This window comes from Nerophis lumbriciformis, linkage group LG04 (genome assembly GCF_033978685.3).
Source record: "Nerophis lumbriciformis linkage group LG04, RoL_Nlum_v2.1, whole genome shotgun sequence".
Taxonomy (NCBI): Eukaryota; Metazoa; Chordata; class Actinopteri; order Syngnathiformes; family Syngnathidae; genus Nerophis; species Nerophis lumbriciformis.
The window spans coordinates 30,962,501-30,976,822 of NC_084551.2; the positions used below are offsets into that span (position 1 = coordinate 30,962,501).

Sequence of the window (14,322 nt, forward strand, 5' to 3'; positions counted from 1 at the left end):
CCTGTATTTAGTTGCGCGTTGCTGGCTGTGTCTGGAGGAGAACGGAGGCGTCATACGATAACCAGGGCAAACTGAGGTACCACGGTATGACGTTATTATAGCGGCTTTAGAGACGCTGACATTTTAGTCAAAAAGGTGAACTAGTGAGGTAATTTGAAAGACATTTAAGAGTTACGGTGGGATCATTTAAAGTATGGACCGGACATGTAGCTTAACTTGTAGCTTCGATTAGCCTAGAGTAGACCAAATCTAAAGCTAACAGTAAAATACAATAGTGTATAAAGTATCACGCTCAGCGTACCATACTTGCTGTTTTCCTCCTTGTGAGAGTGGGACTCTTCGCCGCTGGAGTCTTCTGTCTCGGAACAATCGAAAGCCCGCTGCTCACCTCCTGGAGACTCGGCCATTTTTGGCTCCAATACTCCGTCCTTCGGTGACTTACATGATGTTTGGTCGCCTTTAGCCTCACACTCAATTACCTTAAAATGGCTGGGAACGGAAACTCTTTCGTTGTCAACATTTTCACTGTTTTTCCTATATTGGCTTACTCCGGCATTTAAAAAAAGGAATTCTTCCGTCTGGTCCGAGTAACCTTTTAGTTCCAGTGCGTCAGTACTGCTCCCAAATGTGTAAACATCCTCCAGCAGGGAGTCCTGTCGTTTTGGAGACTCCGGCGGTGATATGGCTGCCATGTTTCCTCCACGCATCCCTGGACCTCTAGCATGTTGTTAATCAAGCTAACACTGAAATTGTATTTCCGCTTGGGAACTTCAAAATAAAACATCATCGCTTTCTTACTTTCACAATAACCACAGAAAAATCTACGACAAAAAACATCCTGGTCAGTGTATGTTTCAGTCATTGAAATTTCGTTTAATGAAAAACAAAAAACGTTTTGGTTTATTTTAATATTATTTTCCATCCACAACTGTCCAGGGTGTACACCGCCTTCCGCCCGAATGCAGCAGAGATAGGCTCCAACACCCCCCGCGAGCCGCGACCCCCCCCAAAAAAGTGACAAGCGGTAGGAAATGGATAGACAGACAACATTCACACTATTTTGAAACTTCAAAAATAAAAAAAACATTTTGTTTTCAGTGTCAAACAGCAATAACTACAAGTGTTTTTACTAAATAACAAAAAATTTGTAAAAGCAGAAACGAAAAACTGACTAAAAATAGAGTCCAAACCCGGAAACGGAAGTTGGTATTTTATAGGCTGTAGAGAAAATTTTTAAATCTAAAATGAAAATAACTTTTTTTTAGATCTACCGGTATTTAAAAACACACACCCTTTTTTCACCCTAAATTACTTGTTTTTCAAAAATCCATGACCAAAAGATACGCTGGCCCATCACACACAGGAATTATCACCATTCTCATCATCATCTGGCTTTCCCCAAATAGCCTCTAATCCTCTCCGAAATGTTAACAAAGACTTAATAGCCATAATTTGTCACTGTCGAATCGTCATTGTCGTTGCCATGCGAGAATACACCTATCCAGAATGCCCGGATGATGTCACGTGATGGAAAACCGGGCCCATACTTGCCAACCTTGAGACCTCAGACTTGGGGGGGGGGTTGTATATACGGATATATATATATATATATATATATATATATATATATATATATATATATAAAATAAATACTTGAATTTCGAAACATTGCTTAAGAATGCTGCTTACTTAAAAAAAAGAAAACACTCACCTTTCACTATTTGATTGGCCTTTGTTCTGCCATTTGAGTACTGGCGAGCGATCTCTGAATCCGGGAACATATCTTTCACGGATTTGTTGAAAACATCCGAAAATGAGAACGGGATGTTGCTTGCAGTTATCAGCGTAGCCATCTTTGTCTCGACATAAGTTACACCCTCGGGTCTCCATTTAGCAAGGTGGCCTATAATACTGGGCTGTGACCAATGCTGCGTTTCTGACCGTTCATTAATGACTATATCCGTTCGGCCACCATGTTCAATGGAGAAGTCTGATCTACAAATTTTGCAGGCAGCATAGTCCTTCCCCTTCAAGCTGTTCTGGATGAACTGAAATTCTTTTTTCCAATCATTTTGGAACTTGCAAGCGTACTTTTTCTTCTTACTCGTCTTCGCCACGACTCTTCTTCTACTTCGTCTCCTGTTCTGATTGCCGCGCTTGACTTTGAGGTGTAACCGTTGTTATTGTCCGGCCGGAAACAGCGCCCAGTGAAGGATGGTTTAGCAATATTGTTGTTCGGGTGGAAATCGGGAGAAATTCGTGAGAATGGTGGCCTAGGGAGATTTTCGGGAGGGACACTGAAATGCGGGACTCTCCCAGGAAAATCAGGAGGGTTGGCAAGTATGAAACCGGCTGGTCAAGTTTGTTGCTATAGCGCCAATTCTCAACAGATGTTATCAAAGTTACTTATCGTATTGTGTGCGATTACCGATCAATAAATGAAAAAAATCCCAATATGTACAGTAACTATTGACAAAACAGGATAGTGGGTTCCCTCCGGGTACTCCAGCTTCCTCCCACCTCCAAAGACATGCACCTGAGGATAGGTTGATTGGCAACACTAAATGGTCCCTAGTGTGTGAATGTGAGTGTGAATGTTGTCTGTCTATCTGTGTTGGCCCTGTGATGCGATGGCTACTTGTCCAGGGTGTACACCACCTTCCGCCCGATTGCAGCTGATAGGCTCCAGCACCCCCCGCGACCCTGAAAAGGATAAGCGGTAAAAAAAAAAATGGATGGATGGATGAATATATCCCGCACTACGCATGCGTGTTTACAGCTAAGCGAAGGCCCTGTTCCGCCAGTGACAGCTTTCCTAACAGTGCCAAAACTCAATTAAAGTTGTGATATGCACGATCTGCGTTTTACTGTAGCAGATGGTCCTGAGTCACGTCAATAAATACAATATAATGTAATATATATACATAAATGAATATATATTCATGCAAATATATATATATATATATATATATATTTGCATAAATATATATACATACACATATATATTTACATACATACATAGAAACCCAGTTTCCATATGAGTTGGGAAATTGTGTTAGATGTAAATATCAACGGAATACGACGATTTGCAAATCATTTTCAACCCATACTCAGTTGAATATGCTACAAAGACAACATATTTGATGTTCAAACTGATAAACATTTTTTTTTTGCAAATAATCATTAACTTTAGAATTTGATGCCAGCAACACGTGACAAAGAAGTTGTGAAAGGTGGCAATAAATACTGATAAAGTTGAGGAATGCTCATCAAACCCTTTTTTGGAACATCCCACAGGTGTGCAGGCTAATTGGGAATAGGTGGGTGCCATGATTGGGTATAAAAACAGCTTCCCAAACAATGCTCAGTATTTCACAAGAAAGGATGGGGCGAGGTACACCCTTTTGTCCACAACTGCGTGAGCAAATAGTCAAACATTTTAAGAACAATGTTTCTCAAAGTGCAATTGCAAGAAATTTAGGGATTTCAACATCTTCGGTCCATAATATCATCAAAAGGTTCAGAGAATCTGGAGAAATCACTCCACGTAAGCGGCATGGCCGGAAACCAACATTGAATGACCGTGACCTTCGATCCCTCAGACGGCACTGTATCAAAAACCGACATCAATCTCTAAAGGATATCACCACATGGGCTCAGGAACACTTCAGAAAACCACTGTCACTAAATACAGTTCGTCGCTACATCTGTATGTGCAAGTTAAAGCTCTACTATGCAAAGTGAAAGCCATTTATCAACAACATCCAGAAACGCCGCCGGCTTCTCTGGGCCCGAGATCATCTAAGATGGACTGATGCAAAGTGGAAAAGTGTTCTGTGGTCTAACGAGTCCACATTTCAAATTGTTTTTGGAAATATTCGACATTGTCATCCGGACCAAAGGGGAAGCGAACCATCCAGACTGTTATCGACGCAAAGTTCAAAAGCCAGCATCTGTGATGGTATGGGGGTGTATTAGTGCCCAAGGCATGGGTAACTTGCACATCTGTGAAGGCACCATTAATGCTGAAAGGTACATACAGGTTTTGGAACAACATATGTTGCCATCTAAGCGCCATCTTTTTCATGGACGCCCCTGCTTATTTCAGCAAGACAATGCCAAGCCACATTCAGCACGTGTTACAACAGCGTGGCTTCGTAAAAAAAAAAGAGTGCGGGTACTTTCCTGGCCCGCCTGCAGTCCAGACCTGTCTCCCATCGAAAATGTGTGGCGCATTATGAAGCGTAAAATACGACAGCGGAGACCCCGGACTGTTGAACGACTGAAACTTTACATAAACAATTAGTTTCCTCAGTTCCCAATCGTTTATTGAATGTTGTTAAAAGAAAAGGTGATGTAACACAGTGGTGAACATGCCCTTTCCCAACTACTTTGGCACGTGTTGGAGCCATGAAATTCTAAGTTAATTATTATTTGCTAAAAAAAAAATAAAGTTTATGAGTTTGAACATCAAATATCTTGTCTTTGTAGTGCATTCAAATGAATATGGGTTGAAAAGGATTTGCAAATCATTGTATTCCGTTTATATTTACATCTAACACAATTTCCCAACTCATATGGAAACGGGGTTTGTACATACATACATACATACATACATATATACAGTATATATATATATATATATATATATATATGTATATATATATATATTTAAACATTAAATTAGTAAGTAAGCAACCCAATGAATGCAGCCCATGTCATACTTTTATTTGAGCGTTAATACATTTCATTGAAACAGTAGCTATCTACAAAATATAGCTTGTGCAAAACTATAAAGATGGCAATATGCAGTTGAAGACAACTATCTGCAAACACATCAATGTGCACCCCATGCAAGAATATAAAAGCCCTAAATATTCATGTATATTTTCAATTCATTATAGGGCTGGACTTCTGAAGCCTACTGTGATGCTTATGCTTCAGGCATGTACGCCATGACAGGCAAGTCTGGAATGGTTTTGTCCCAAAAATGCACTGAACATAACACATTATTCATCTGCCATAGCTGTAAAAGGACTCACTGTGGAACTGTTAAAACACAGGCATACATTAGCAGGTACGTACGATATATGGCAACAAGTACTTGACATTACAGTTACTGTACACTTTATACAGTATATTATACAAGCTCTGCTGAAAAGCATGACCTTAAAACGGCTCCTACAGTATCTAAAGTGTTTGTAAATGGGTGATGTTTCGTTGCACAATACAGTAATACAGTATGTACATTAAAATTTAAGGCCACCCTATAATCTCATGTGTCTAACAGTGCTTAATGAGGACTGTTTGAGGTGCACAAAGGGAGGTTTGAAGCAAAATATTTCTACAGAAAATAGAAAAAAACCAGAAATATTGTCATCTTCATTCATTAAGTATGCAAAGTGTGTGTGCTTTAAATTCACCTCTCCCTCCTTTTTTTGTTCTTAGCGTCGTCTCCTGCGCCTGTGATCGAAAGCTCTCCCTCGCCGTGTTTTCGGCACGCTCCCATTTAAGTCTGTGGTGGGATGAGAAGCAAAAGTGGCTCGAGCGTCAGGTAGCAATGGCGAAGGGACCATGGTTCCAGCGGAAGGACTGTTTGGATGCTGTAGATGTAGTTTTGGTTGTTGTTGTTGCACTGCATGCTGCTGATGTTGTACTGGCTGTGGTATTTCCATCTGCTGCAATTGCTGCTGTGTCTGAGCCACCTGCGATGTCTGCGACTGACGTGTCTGCTGTAACCTTTGCTGCTGCTGCTGCTGGGCCTCCAGCACTCCTAACAGCCTTTGCAGGAGGACGTTGTTCTGCTGTAGACTGAGTGCCAACGCCTCTTGTGAAGCCACAAGTGTTCTCATGTCTTGGGTGAAACACTCTGCGAATTCCCGTAGGCTCTTCTCCATGCGGTTCCCAAGCTGAATCGCCGCTTCTCCTAACCCCCGCAGCTCGTCTTCAAGCCAGGAGCTGCGAGGCGGGGCTTCAAATGGACCCTGTTGTGCACCCAGTGATGGCTGAGGACTGCTGGGCTGAGGGCTGCCGTTTAGAAAAGGGGCGCTGTAGAGCGGGGAGGGAGGCAGCCATCGTTCTGAGGGTGGAGGTGGTCCGATGCCCAGACCAAGTCCTAATCCTAGTTTGTCCTCCATGCTGTTTTCCTCATGTTCGCAGTCTGGCTCTACCACATCTCTCTCGTGCTCCGGATTGTCCTCATCTTTTTCTAAACAGTCTCTCTCAGACCCCTCTCCTCCAATACCTGCACATATTGACAAACTATCAGATGTGGTTTCAAAGTAGCTCATGCACACTTTTCCACAGCACAAGGAGCTGAATGGCAACATTCCAAGGAAACAGGTGTCCATCCATCCATCCATCCATTTTCTATTGCTTGTCCCTTTTCAGCTGCACTCAGGCGAGGTACCTCCTGGAGTGATCCATAAATGGACCATAAAATATCCTGGTTGACGTTTTGATAGTAATAACTGATGAAAAGTCGCTATTGCCAGGATTCAAACAGAGTTGTAATTTTTAGAAGGAAGTGGCCACGGATTTGCTTGCCAGAAATACATTTGGACCGACAAGTAGATTTGGCGCTCTACATTTATGCAGAGTATGGATGTAACTATAAAAGGTAATAATAATACTGTAACCGCAGTAATGGTTATATATTGGTTATACATGGTTAACATTACTAATTTAAATTAAAATGATTGAAAAAACTTGATTTATAACTGCTCTTTGATAAACTCATGGACTGACTGGCGCCAGCTCGCTGGCTTACATGCTAACACGAAAAAAGAAACAATGACGTCTTTCCCCATAAACAAACAACATACCCCAATCTAAACTTATACAAACACATTACTGTCTGAGCAACTAAGATATTCAATTGTGCACATTGAACCTACAACCTGTGCTCTCGTAGACAGAGTAATCGTTCTATATACTCAGAGGAATACGAGACGGAGGCGTTTTTACGATGCATTTAAGGACTGCAGAACAGAGTAGGACGCCACAGTCTTTATTTAAATCAGTCTTAAAAGTGCTACAGTACAAACCAAAATTTTAAACAATAAAAACTTGTCAAAAAAAAGAAACAGATACAATACTAAGACTAAACACTATGAGTGAATCATAAGAAACAAAACATGCAAACTAGAGGCTTTTCTAACATTGTGTCTATTTATTTTACTTATTTAGAATAAAAAAATAAGTTGCTCAAAATATTTCAGTATGTATAATAACTGATCATTTGTCACGATAATGGTTGTATTAAATTTTCATATTGTTACACCTAATTGATTGTTTTGAATTATAAAATATATGCTGTGGATTCATATAAAGCTATTTAAAGTAGTTGAGTTACTATAATTGATAATTAACAATTTGATATTTGGTTAAAAGTTATATAAAGATATTTGCTTTATTTTATGTTGCTTCTGCTCCAGCCACCCCCACCATGGATGTTAGTACATGTGCTCATGTTCTGTCTCTTTAAAGGGGAACTGCAATATTTTTTACTTTTGCCTATCGTTCATAATCATTATGAAAGACAAGAAGACAAACGTTTATTTATTTTTGCAGTCTAACATGTAAAACTTGTCTCATTCTAGGTAGCTAGCAATGCAGCTAAAGTGAGCAAGCCAATCCATTCTACTTCTAAATCACTTTAAAAATGCATTTAAAAACCGCCAACAATACTTAATTTACTTTCCGTAGCCTGTCTAATAACCAAGCTGTAGCGACATTGTTATTGTAAGAGCGAACACTTAGGAACTCTTTTTCTACCCGAGTTACACTTGCTTCGGTATTAGCCGTAGAAGCTAACTACTGAAAGAGATAATCTAGCTTCTACAAGACAAAATGCATTTGAGTTTGTAACGCACAACACACTGCGATAAGACACCAATCTGTAAACCATTAACAATCATATTACAGTATCTATAAAGTATAAAGTTGTTAACCCTTATTTGTCCAAAAATAGTCATCTTTGTTTTCTATTACCAAGTCTGCCATGGTTAGGAAACACTTGCGTTTGTTTCTGGAAGTAGGGACACACATTTGTTGTAGGAAGTGCGCTGCTATGGAAACGGAAATAAATGTGCTAAGGAATTCAATGATTGCAATGACCAAAATCCAGTAAATATTGTACATTACAAATTGTTATAAACGTGTCTGTAGTACCGTATTTTTCGGACTATAAGTCGCAGTTTCTTTCATACTTTGGCCGGGGGTGCGACTTATACACAGGAGCGACTTATGTGTGAAATGATTAACACATTACCGTAAAATATCAAATAATATTATTTAGCTGATTCACGTAAGAGACTAGACGTATATGATTTCATCGGATATGGCGATTAGGAGTGACAGATTGTTTGGTAAACGTATAGCATGTTCTATATGTTATAGTTATTTGAATGACTCTTACCATAATATGTTACGTTAACATACCAGGCACGTTCTCAGTTGGTTATTTATGCGTCATATAACGTACACATATTCAGCCTGTTGTTCACTATTCTTTATTTATTTTAAATTGCCTTTCAAATGTCTATTCTTGGTGCTGGGTTTTATCAAATAAATTTCCCACAAAAATGGGACTTATACTCCAGTGCGACTTATGTTTTTTTCCTTCTTTATTGTGCATTTTCGGCAGGTGCGACTTATACTCCGAAAAATACGATATGTATATAAACTTGTAGTGTATATAATACGGAGGGATGTGAAGTTGTTTTAGAGGGCCCATTAGCCACATCTTTCAAGCGTTTTGTATCATCTTTAAAATCATTTAAAAAAAAAAGAAAAGACATTCATATTCTTGTCTCTCATAATGATAGTGAATAGGCAAAATTCCAAAATAGTGTGGTTCCTCTTTAAGAGAATGCATCTACTCTGGTTGATGAGGGCTACACGTTTTATCTTTGTATTGTTTTGCTTTGCATAATAAGTTATTCATAATACTCCTGTGAAGAATATAGAGCCATGTGGAATAAACTTTTATTTTTATTTTGCATCGGAGTCCTGTGGCAGTTCTTTTGAAGATCAAGTGGAGCACAGGTGTAAACCAAGGCACCTTCTAATCTCTCACACACACACACACACACGCACGCACGCACGCACACACGGCAGTTCAGTGGCAAACCAAAGTAAGAAGCATACTTTACCTGTGTCAGATTCAGGGAAGCATGGGAAACTTGGCCTTGGTCTGGAGTTTTGATTTTGCCGTCCGTGTTGAAGCCTGGGGCTGGACTGGGAGGACTGTCCGAGCATCGACACCTTGCTGGGCGGCAAGGACCAGCTGCGGTGGCGGGCGTCCGCTAGCCGGCCCCCGTTGCGTCTCTTTAGATCATCCCAACGCTTTTTAACCTCACGGAGCGTACGCGGCACCCTGGACACGGCGTTGACCCTCTCGAGGATCCCGGCCCATATGCGCTCCCGCTCCCGCCGCCGGAGCCTCCCCGCCGGGCCGAATAATTCCCCTTCACATTGGGTGACCTCTGACACCAATACCTCTAGCTCGGCGCCGCTGAAGCGACTCTTTCTTTTCCCTGCACCGTTGGCTGCCAGTGCAGCAGACATTGCTCGGTCTGTAGCGGAAACAACCAAAATATTAGGGTTCCAATTCCAGGGTGACATGAAAAACATTAGAGATAATTTGATGGTTTACTTTGCTCAATTGACATGAGGTCGTCTGAGGACATGCCAGGCGCCATCAAGTTGGGGTGCACCACTACCACGTTGAAGGGCAGCAGACCCCCACGCACGCCACTGCTCTGGTCACAGCTGTCTTCAGAGTCGTCGTCATCCCTGGGGAAGCCGTTGTCAGACGCCCCCCCTCCAGAGTGTCCCTCGGGAGACTCCACTTTGATGTGCATGGGAGGTGATTGCTCATACAGCAGCCCCCCCTCCTCGCAGTACTCCGTCATGGGTTTACTGGAGAACTGACTGAGGGGCCAATCCTGGTACTGACGAGTGAGGCCCCATTAACACCAGTTTAAGGTATCTCTGGGGGCTTTTCAACTACTTAAGACATGACAACTACTACACTGGAGAGCAATGAATTCCCCATTATTCTACCGATCCAAGACATGTCAGATGCCATGATAGGATAGTGTAATTGTCCTAAGGCATGTGGCCCTGACAGGCAAACATTCTATTAAGATCATTATGTTATGTAAATTGAGTCAAAGGGAGGGTGTGTACATTTGACCACAGACCGACAGCGGTGCATCATCCAGCCTCGGAATCGCCTCCAAAGCTGAAAGACAACAAGTATACATGACACATTCCAAGAATAAGCTACTTTAAAACACATTTATGTTCATAACAGGCCGCGTCGTTTATATCTGAACGTCGTTGCATCGATGCGCAGTTTTTGACTGCACTCCAACGTCATAATATGGTGATAGCACCAGGAAGCTAGCTGTTAGCCTGTTCGCTAACACGTTCTGTCAAAGGGGGCAGATATGACGTGTCACAAAGAACCGAGTGGACATTGTTATTTTTAAAATGTAAATGTTGCTGTTTCTCCTACCTCATGACACCGACGCGTTGTGAAGGAGGGACGGAAACAAAATCCAAAGCACGGTCGGTGCAGCTGTTAGCTCTGAAACGGGAAAACATACTGAGGACGGTCGCGCTCAGATGACGTCATCCGGAAGCGCCGTTCCAATCCCTTCAATTTTATTCAACTTTATCACACAACAATCACAAATGACTATTAATTGTACATGTTACAATGGAAATACACTGCTGAGTAACGACAGTCAAAAATAAACATTATTATTCCAAATAAATACATGTGGCTTTGTGTCTATTATTTGTTTGTGTGTTTTCATACTAGGAATATGAACATCCATCAATGTCTCCTAGGAGTGGAGCACACTGAAGATTTCTAAGACTTAAGTCGTGGCCAAAAATATTGGCACCCCTGCATTTATGTCAGATAATGCACCGCTTCTCCCAGAAAATTGAAATCACAAATGCTTTGGTATTCACTTGTTTATTTCTTTTGTTTGCATTGGAACCACTACAGACTTGTTTCTTTACTTCCACAATTTTCTAAAATATTAGAAAAACTGTTTAACAACCGATTGGACAAATTCATGAATAACAATTAAAGACTCAGACAACTAATAAGGATAAAGAGCCAAAGTCCATCCATACACTTTATATATATACATAAAGGTTTATTTGAAATAGGGCAGGGGCGCCGCTAGGGATTTTGGGCCCCATGAAAAGAATCTTTACAGGGCCCCCAACACAGTGTCATTATTTTTTCTGTATTATAATTTCATGATCATTAAGGGCCTCTCTGGGCCCACCTCCATCATGGGCCCCTAGAATCTGTCTCCTTTACCCCCCCTTTTCGGTGCCCCTGAAATACGGACAGATACGGAAACATAGATATCTAAAACAGTTACCCAATGTATGCATCATAGTGTTTGTAGCCAAAGCTAATTTACACTTGTCCCCAACAACAACAACACAGATCCAACATCATTAAAATAGGAAAATAAAAAGAATAAGGCAAAGATGAGTCTATAATAATGATACTAGTAATAATACAGACAAAGTGCAAACTAGATAAAAGCCAATAATAATATTAACACAGACAAAGTGCAGACTACATAAAAACCAATTAGTAAAAATGAGTAAAAACTAAACATGGGAACACGATTGTAGCTCAACTAGCCACAATTGTATTTGTTTTTTGAAAGTGACAAGTGCAGGTATATTTTTCAAAGTGTCAGGTAGAGAGTTCCATAGTTGTGGTCCTTTTATTGAAAAGGCAGTCTGGGCAAAAGATGTTCTACGGAATGCAACGCAACAGTTGCCTTTTGACATATTGCTCTAACAAAATAAAATTGGCAAAACTTAAAATATTGCATTTGGTTAAAATGTGGCAATGATGATATCGTATACTCTTCTTGTCTAGGACTTTCAAGGCGCGGTTATATAGACACTCAATGGTCTTGATTGATGACTGGTGTGCCTGGGACCATGTAGTCAAGCCATAAGATATGTATGAAAGAATCATCAAATTCATAAAAGTAAAAGCACAGCTGAGAGTCAAGCAGTTTCTTATGATTATAGTTTCTACCGCTTTATGATTGATTGAAACTTTTATTAGTAGATTGCACAGTACAGTACATATTCCGTACAATTGACCACTAAATGCATGGTAACACCCGAATAAGTTTTTCAAGTTGTTTAAGTCGGGTACACGTTAATCAATTCATGGTAGCTTGTCCCTTTCATTCAATATCAATGGCATTAATCGAAATAACGGAAGAGATCACCAATGCAATAGATAGTAAACATTATGCGGCTGCAGTGTTTATTGATCCATTTGACATAATTAATCACAACATCTTAATAAACAAATTAGAACAGTATGGCATCAGAGGGTTGGTCTTGAACTGGGTAAGAAGCTACTCAACCAACAGGAAGCAATACGTAAAACTAGGCAAACACATGTTTACAGAGCTAAATATATCTTGTGGCGTATGATCATGGTTAAGTATTCTGACCAAAATTGTTCAATCTTTATATAAATGACATTTGTAAAGTTACAAAGGACTTAAAGTTAGTAATATTTGCAGGTGACACGACTGCGTTCCGTGCAGGAGAGAACACACAAAAGCCAATACAAATAAAGGAAAAAAATGAACAAATTAAAAAGACGGTTTGACAAAAAACAGACTGACTATCTTTGAATCTCAGTAATACTAAAATACTATTCGGTAACAGCAGAAGGAAAAGTCAAACAAAAATACAAATAGACGGAGTAGATATTGACAGGGTAAAAGAAAACACATTTTTGGGTGTAATAATAGACGATAAAAATAACTGGAAACCTCATGTAAAAATATAAACAAAGTAGCAAAACATACATCAATAATGAATAAAGCTAAATGTTACCTTATCTGAGTTATTGTGTAGAAATATCGGAAACTAACTACAAAAGTATGTCTCATTCACTAACGATGTTACAAAAAAGATCAATTAGAATAATAAATAATGTTGGCTATAGAGAACACTCAAACCCTTAATTTATTGAATCAAAAATAATACAAATTTAACGATTTGGTGCATTTGCAAACAGCTAGATCTGTTGTGTAGGACTAGATGTTACAATCCCCTAATGCACACTTGAGACACCTATGCCACTCTGTGGGATGGTTAAGTGAGTAAAGGCATCCTCTGGGTTATCAATTGGGCGCCCCCCTTCCTCAGTGTTTCGCTGATAGGCCCACGACACCTCCAGAGAGTTCAGCAGTGAGTCTCAGCGTCCCAGGATCACTCCCTAGATGCCATCAACTCACTTGAAAGCCCAGGTGTACAAAGTAATGTACAAAGCAAACTATAACCTTCTACCCAAGAATGTACAACAATTCTTCTTAAAAAAACAGGACAACTATAACCTCTATAAACATCTGTATGCACATACAACACTGAAAACATTTAGCATATCAATATTTGGAATTAAATTATGGAATTATTAAGCAAAGATGTCAAACAAAGTACTAATATAATCCAGTTCAAGAAACTGTTCAAACTTCAAGTGTTCACAAAGTATAAAGAAGAATCATAATAAAAAATCTTAAATAATCTCATTCATCTCTTAGGTGAACCATGAATTACCTATTTATCGATGAGAACTTTGATTATTGTGTATATGTTTGTATGTCTAATATTTATGTATGTATTTGATATTTTTTTACTTATTGTATATTAATCTATTTATTTACTCAATTTATTCACTGTTGTGTTACAAATAGAGAACAAACAAATGGGATAAAACTGCTATGATATGAAAAGGGGTAGGATTAAATAATCTCTGCTTCTTCCTACTACTTTCCTATGTCCTGTAATGAAACAACTGGAAATATGATGTTTCATATTGTAATTGTATGCATGTTGGAAATAAACTGAAACCAACCAACGAAGTGGAGGAGATCAAGTACCTCGGAGTCTTGTCCACGAGTGAGGGTACAGGTGGATCAATGCAGAATCTGCAGTGATGCAGACCATGTATCGATTTGTTGTGGTGAAGAACAAGTTGAGCCATGAGGCAAAGCTCTCAATTTATTGGGGGATCTCTGTTCCTATCCTTACCTTTGGCCCTGAGGTTTGGGTTATGACCGAAAGTACAAAATCACAGGTATAACCGGCCAGAATTACTTTCCTCCGTCTCTCCCTTAGAGATAGGATGAGATGCTTTGTCATTTGGGAGGAGCTCAGAGTGAAGCCGCTGCTCCTCCACATCAAGAGGAGCCAGATGAGGTGGTTCTGGCATCTGGTCTGACCGGTAGGAGACCACGGGGA

General features: G+C 39.9%; 2 protein-coding genes across 4 annotated transcripts in view; both read right to left on the reverse strand.

The window, feature by feature from the left end:
- LOC133599246 (uncharacterized) overlaps positions 1 to 2,673 on the reverse strand; it is a 13,931-nt gene extending 11,258 nt beyond the window's left edge. For 2 of the 3 annotated variants that reach the window (XM_061952108.1, XM_061952124.1), the window contains exon 1: positions 302 to 731. In XM_061952108.1, the coding sequence (XP_061808092.1) occupies positions 302 to 707 (406 nt within the window). In that variant the 5' untranslated portion in view covers positions 708 to 731. Of the gene's footprint in view, positions 1 to 301; positions 732 to 1,711 lie in introns of those variants that run through there. The other variant, XM_061952116.1, reaches the window with a different exon arrangement.
- A 2,043-nt stretch (positions 2,674 to 4,716) lies between these two features.
- LOC133599405 (uncharacterized) lies at positions 4,717 to 10,760 on the reverse strand. The gene is made up of 4 exons (XM_061952196.1): positions 10,526 to 10,760; positions 9,659 to 10,249; positions 9,156 to 9,578; positions 4,717 to 6,244 (listed from the first exon to the last, which is right to left on the reverse strand). The coding sequence occupies exons 2-4, from the start codon at positions 9,915 to 9,917 to the stop codon at positions 5,445 to 5,447; spliced, it is 1,482 nt and encodes a 493-aa protein (XP_061808180.1). The 5' UTR covers positions 9,918 to 10,249; positions 10,526 to 10,760; the 3' UTR covers positions 4,717 to 5,444.
- Positions 10,761 to 14,322: the final 3,562 nt, after the last annotated feature.

Excerpts from the sequence above, each read along its gene's own strand:
- LOC133599405 (XM_061952196.1), bottom strand. The coding sequence starts at position 9,917 with ATGACGGAGTACTGCGAGGAGGGGGGGCTGCTGTATGAGCAATCACCT. Across the intron at positions 9,579-9,658 it reads CCTCATGTCAATTGAGCAAA|ACCGAGCAATGTCTGCTGCA; the intron begins GTAAACCATCAA and ends TTTCCGCTACAG. Across the intron at positions 6,245-9,155 it reads CTTCCCTGAATCTGACACAG|GTATTGGAGGAGAGGGGTCT; the intron begins GTAAAGTATGCT and ends CAATATGTGCAG.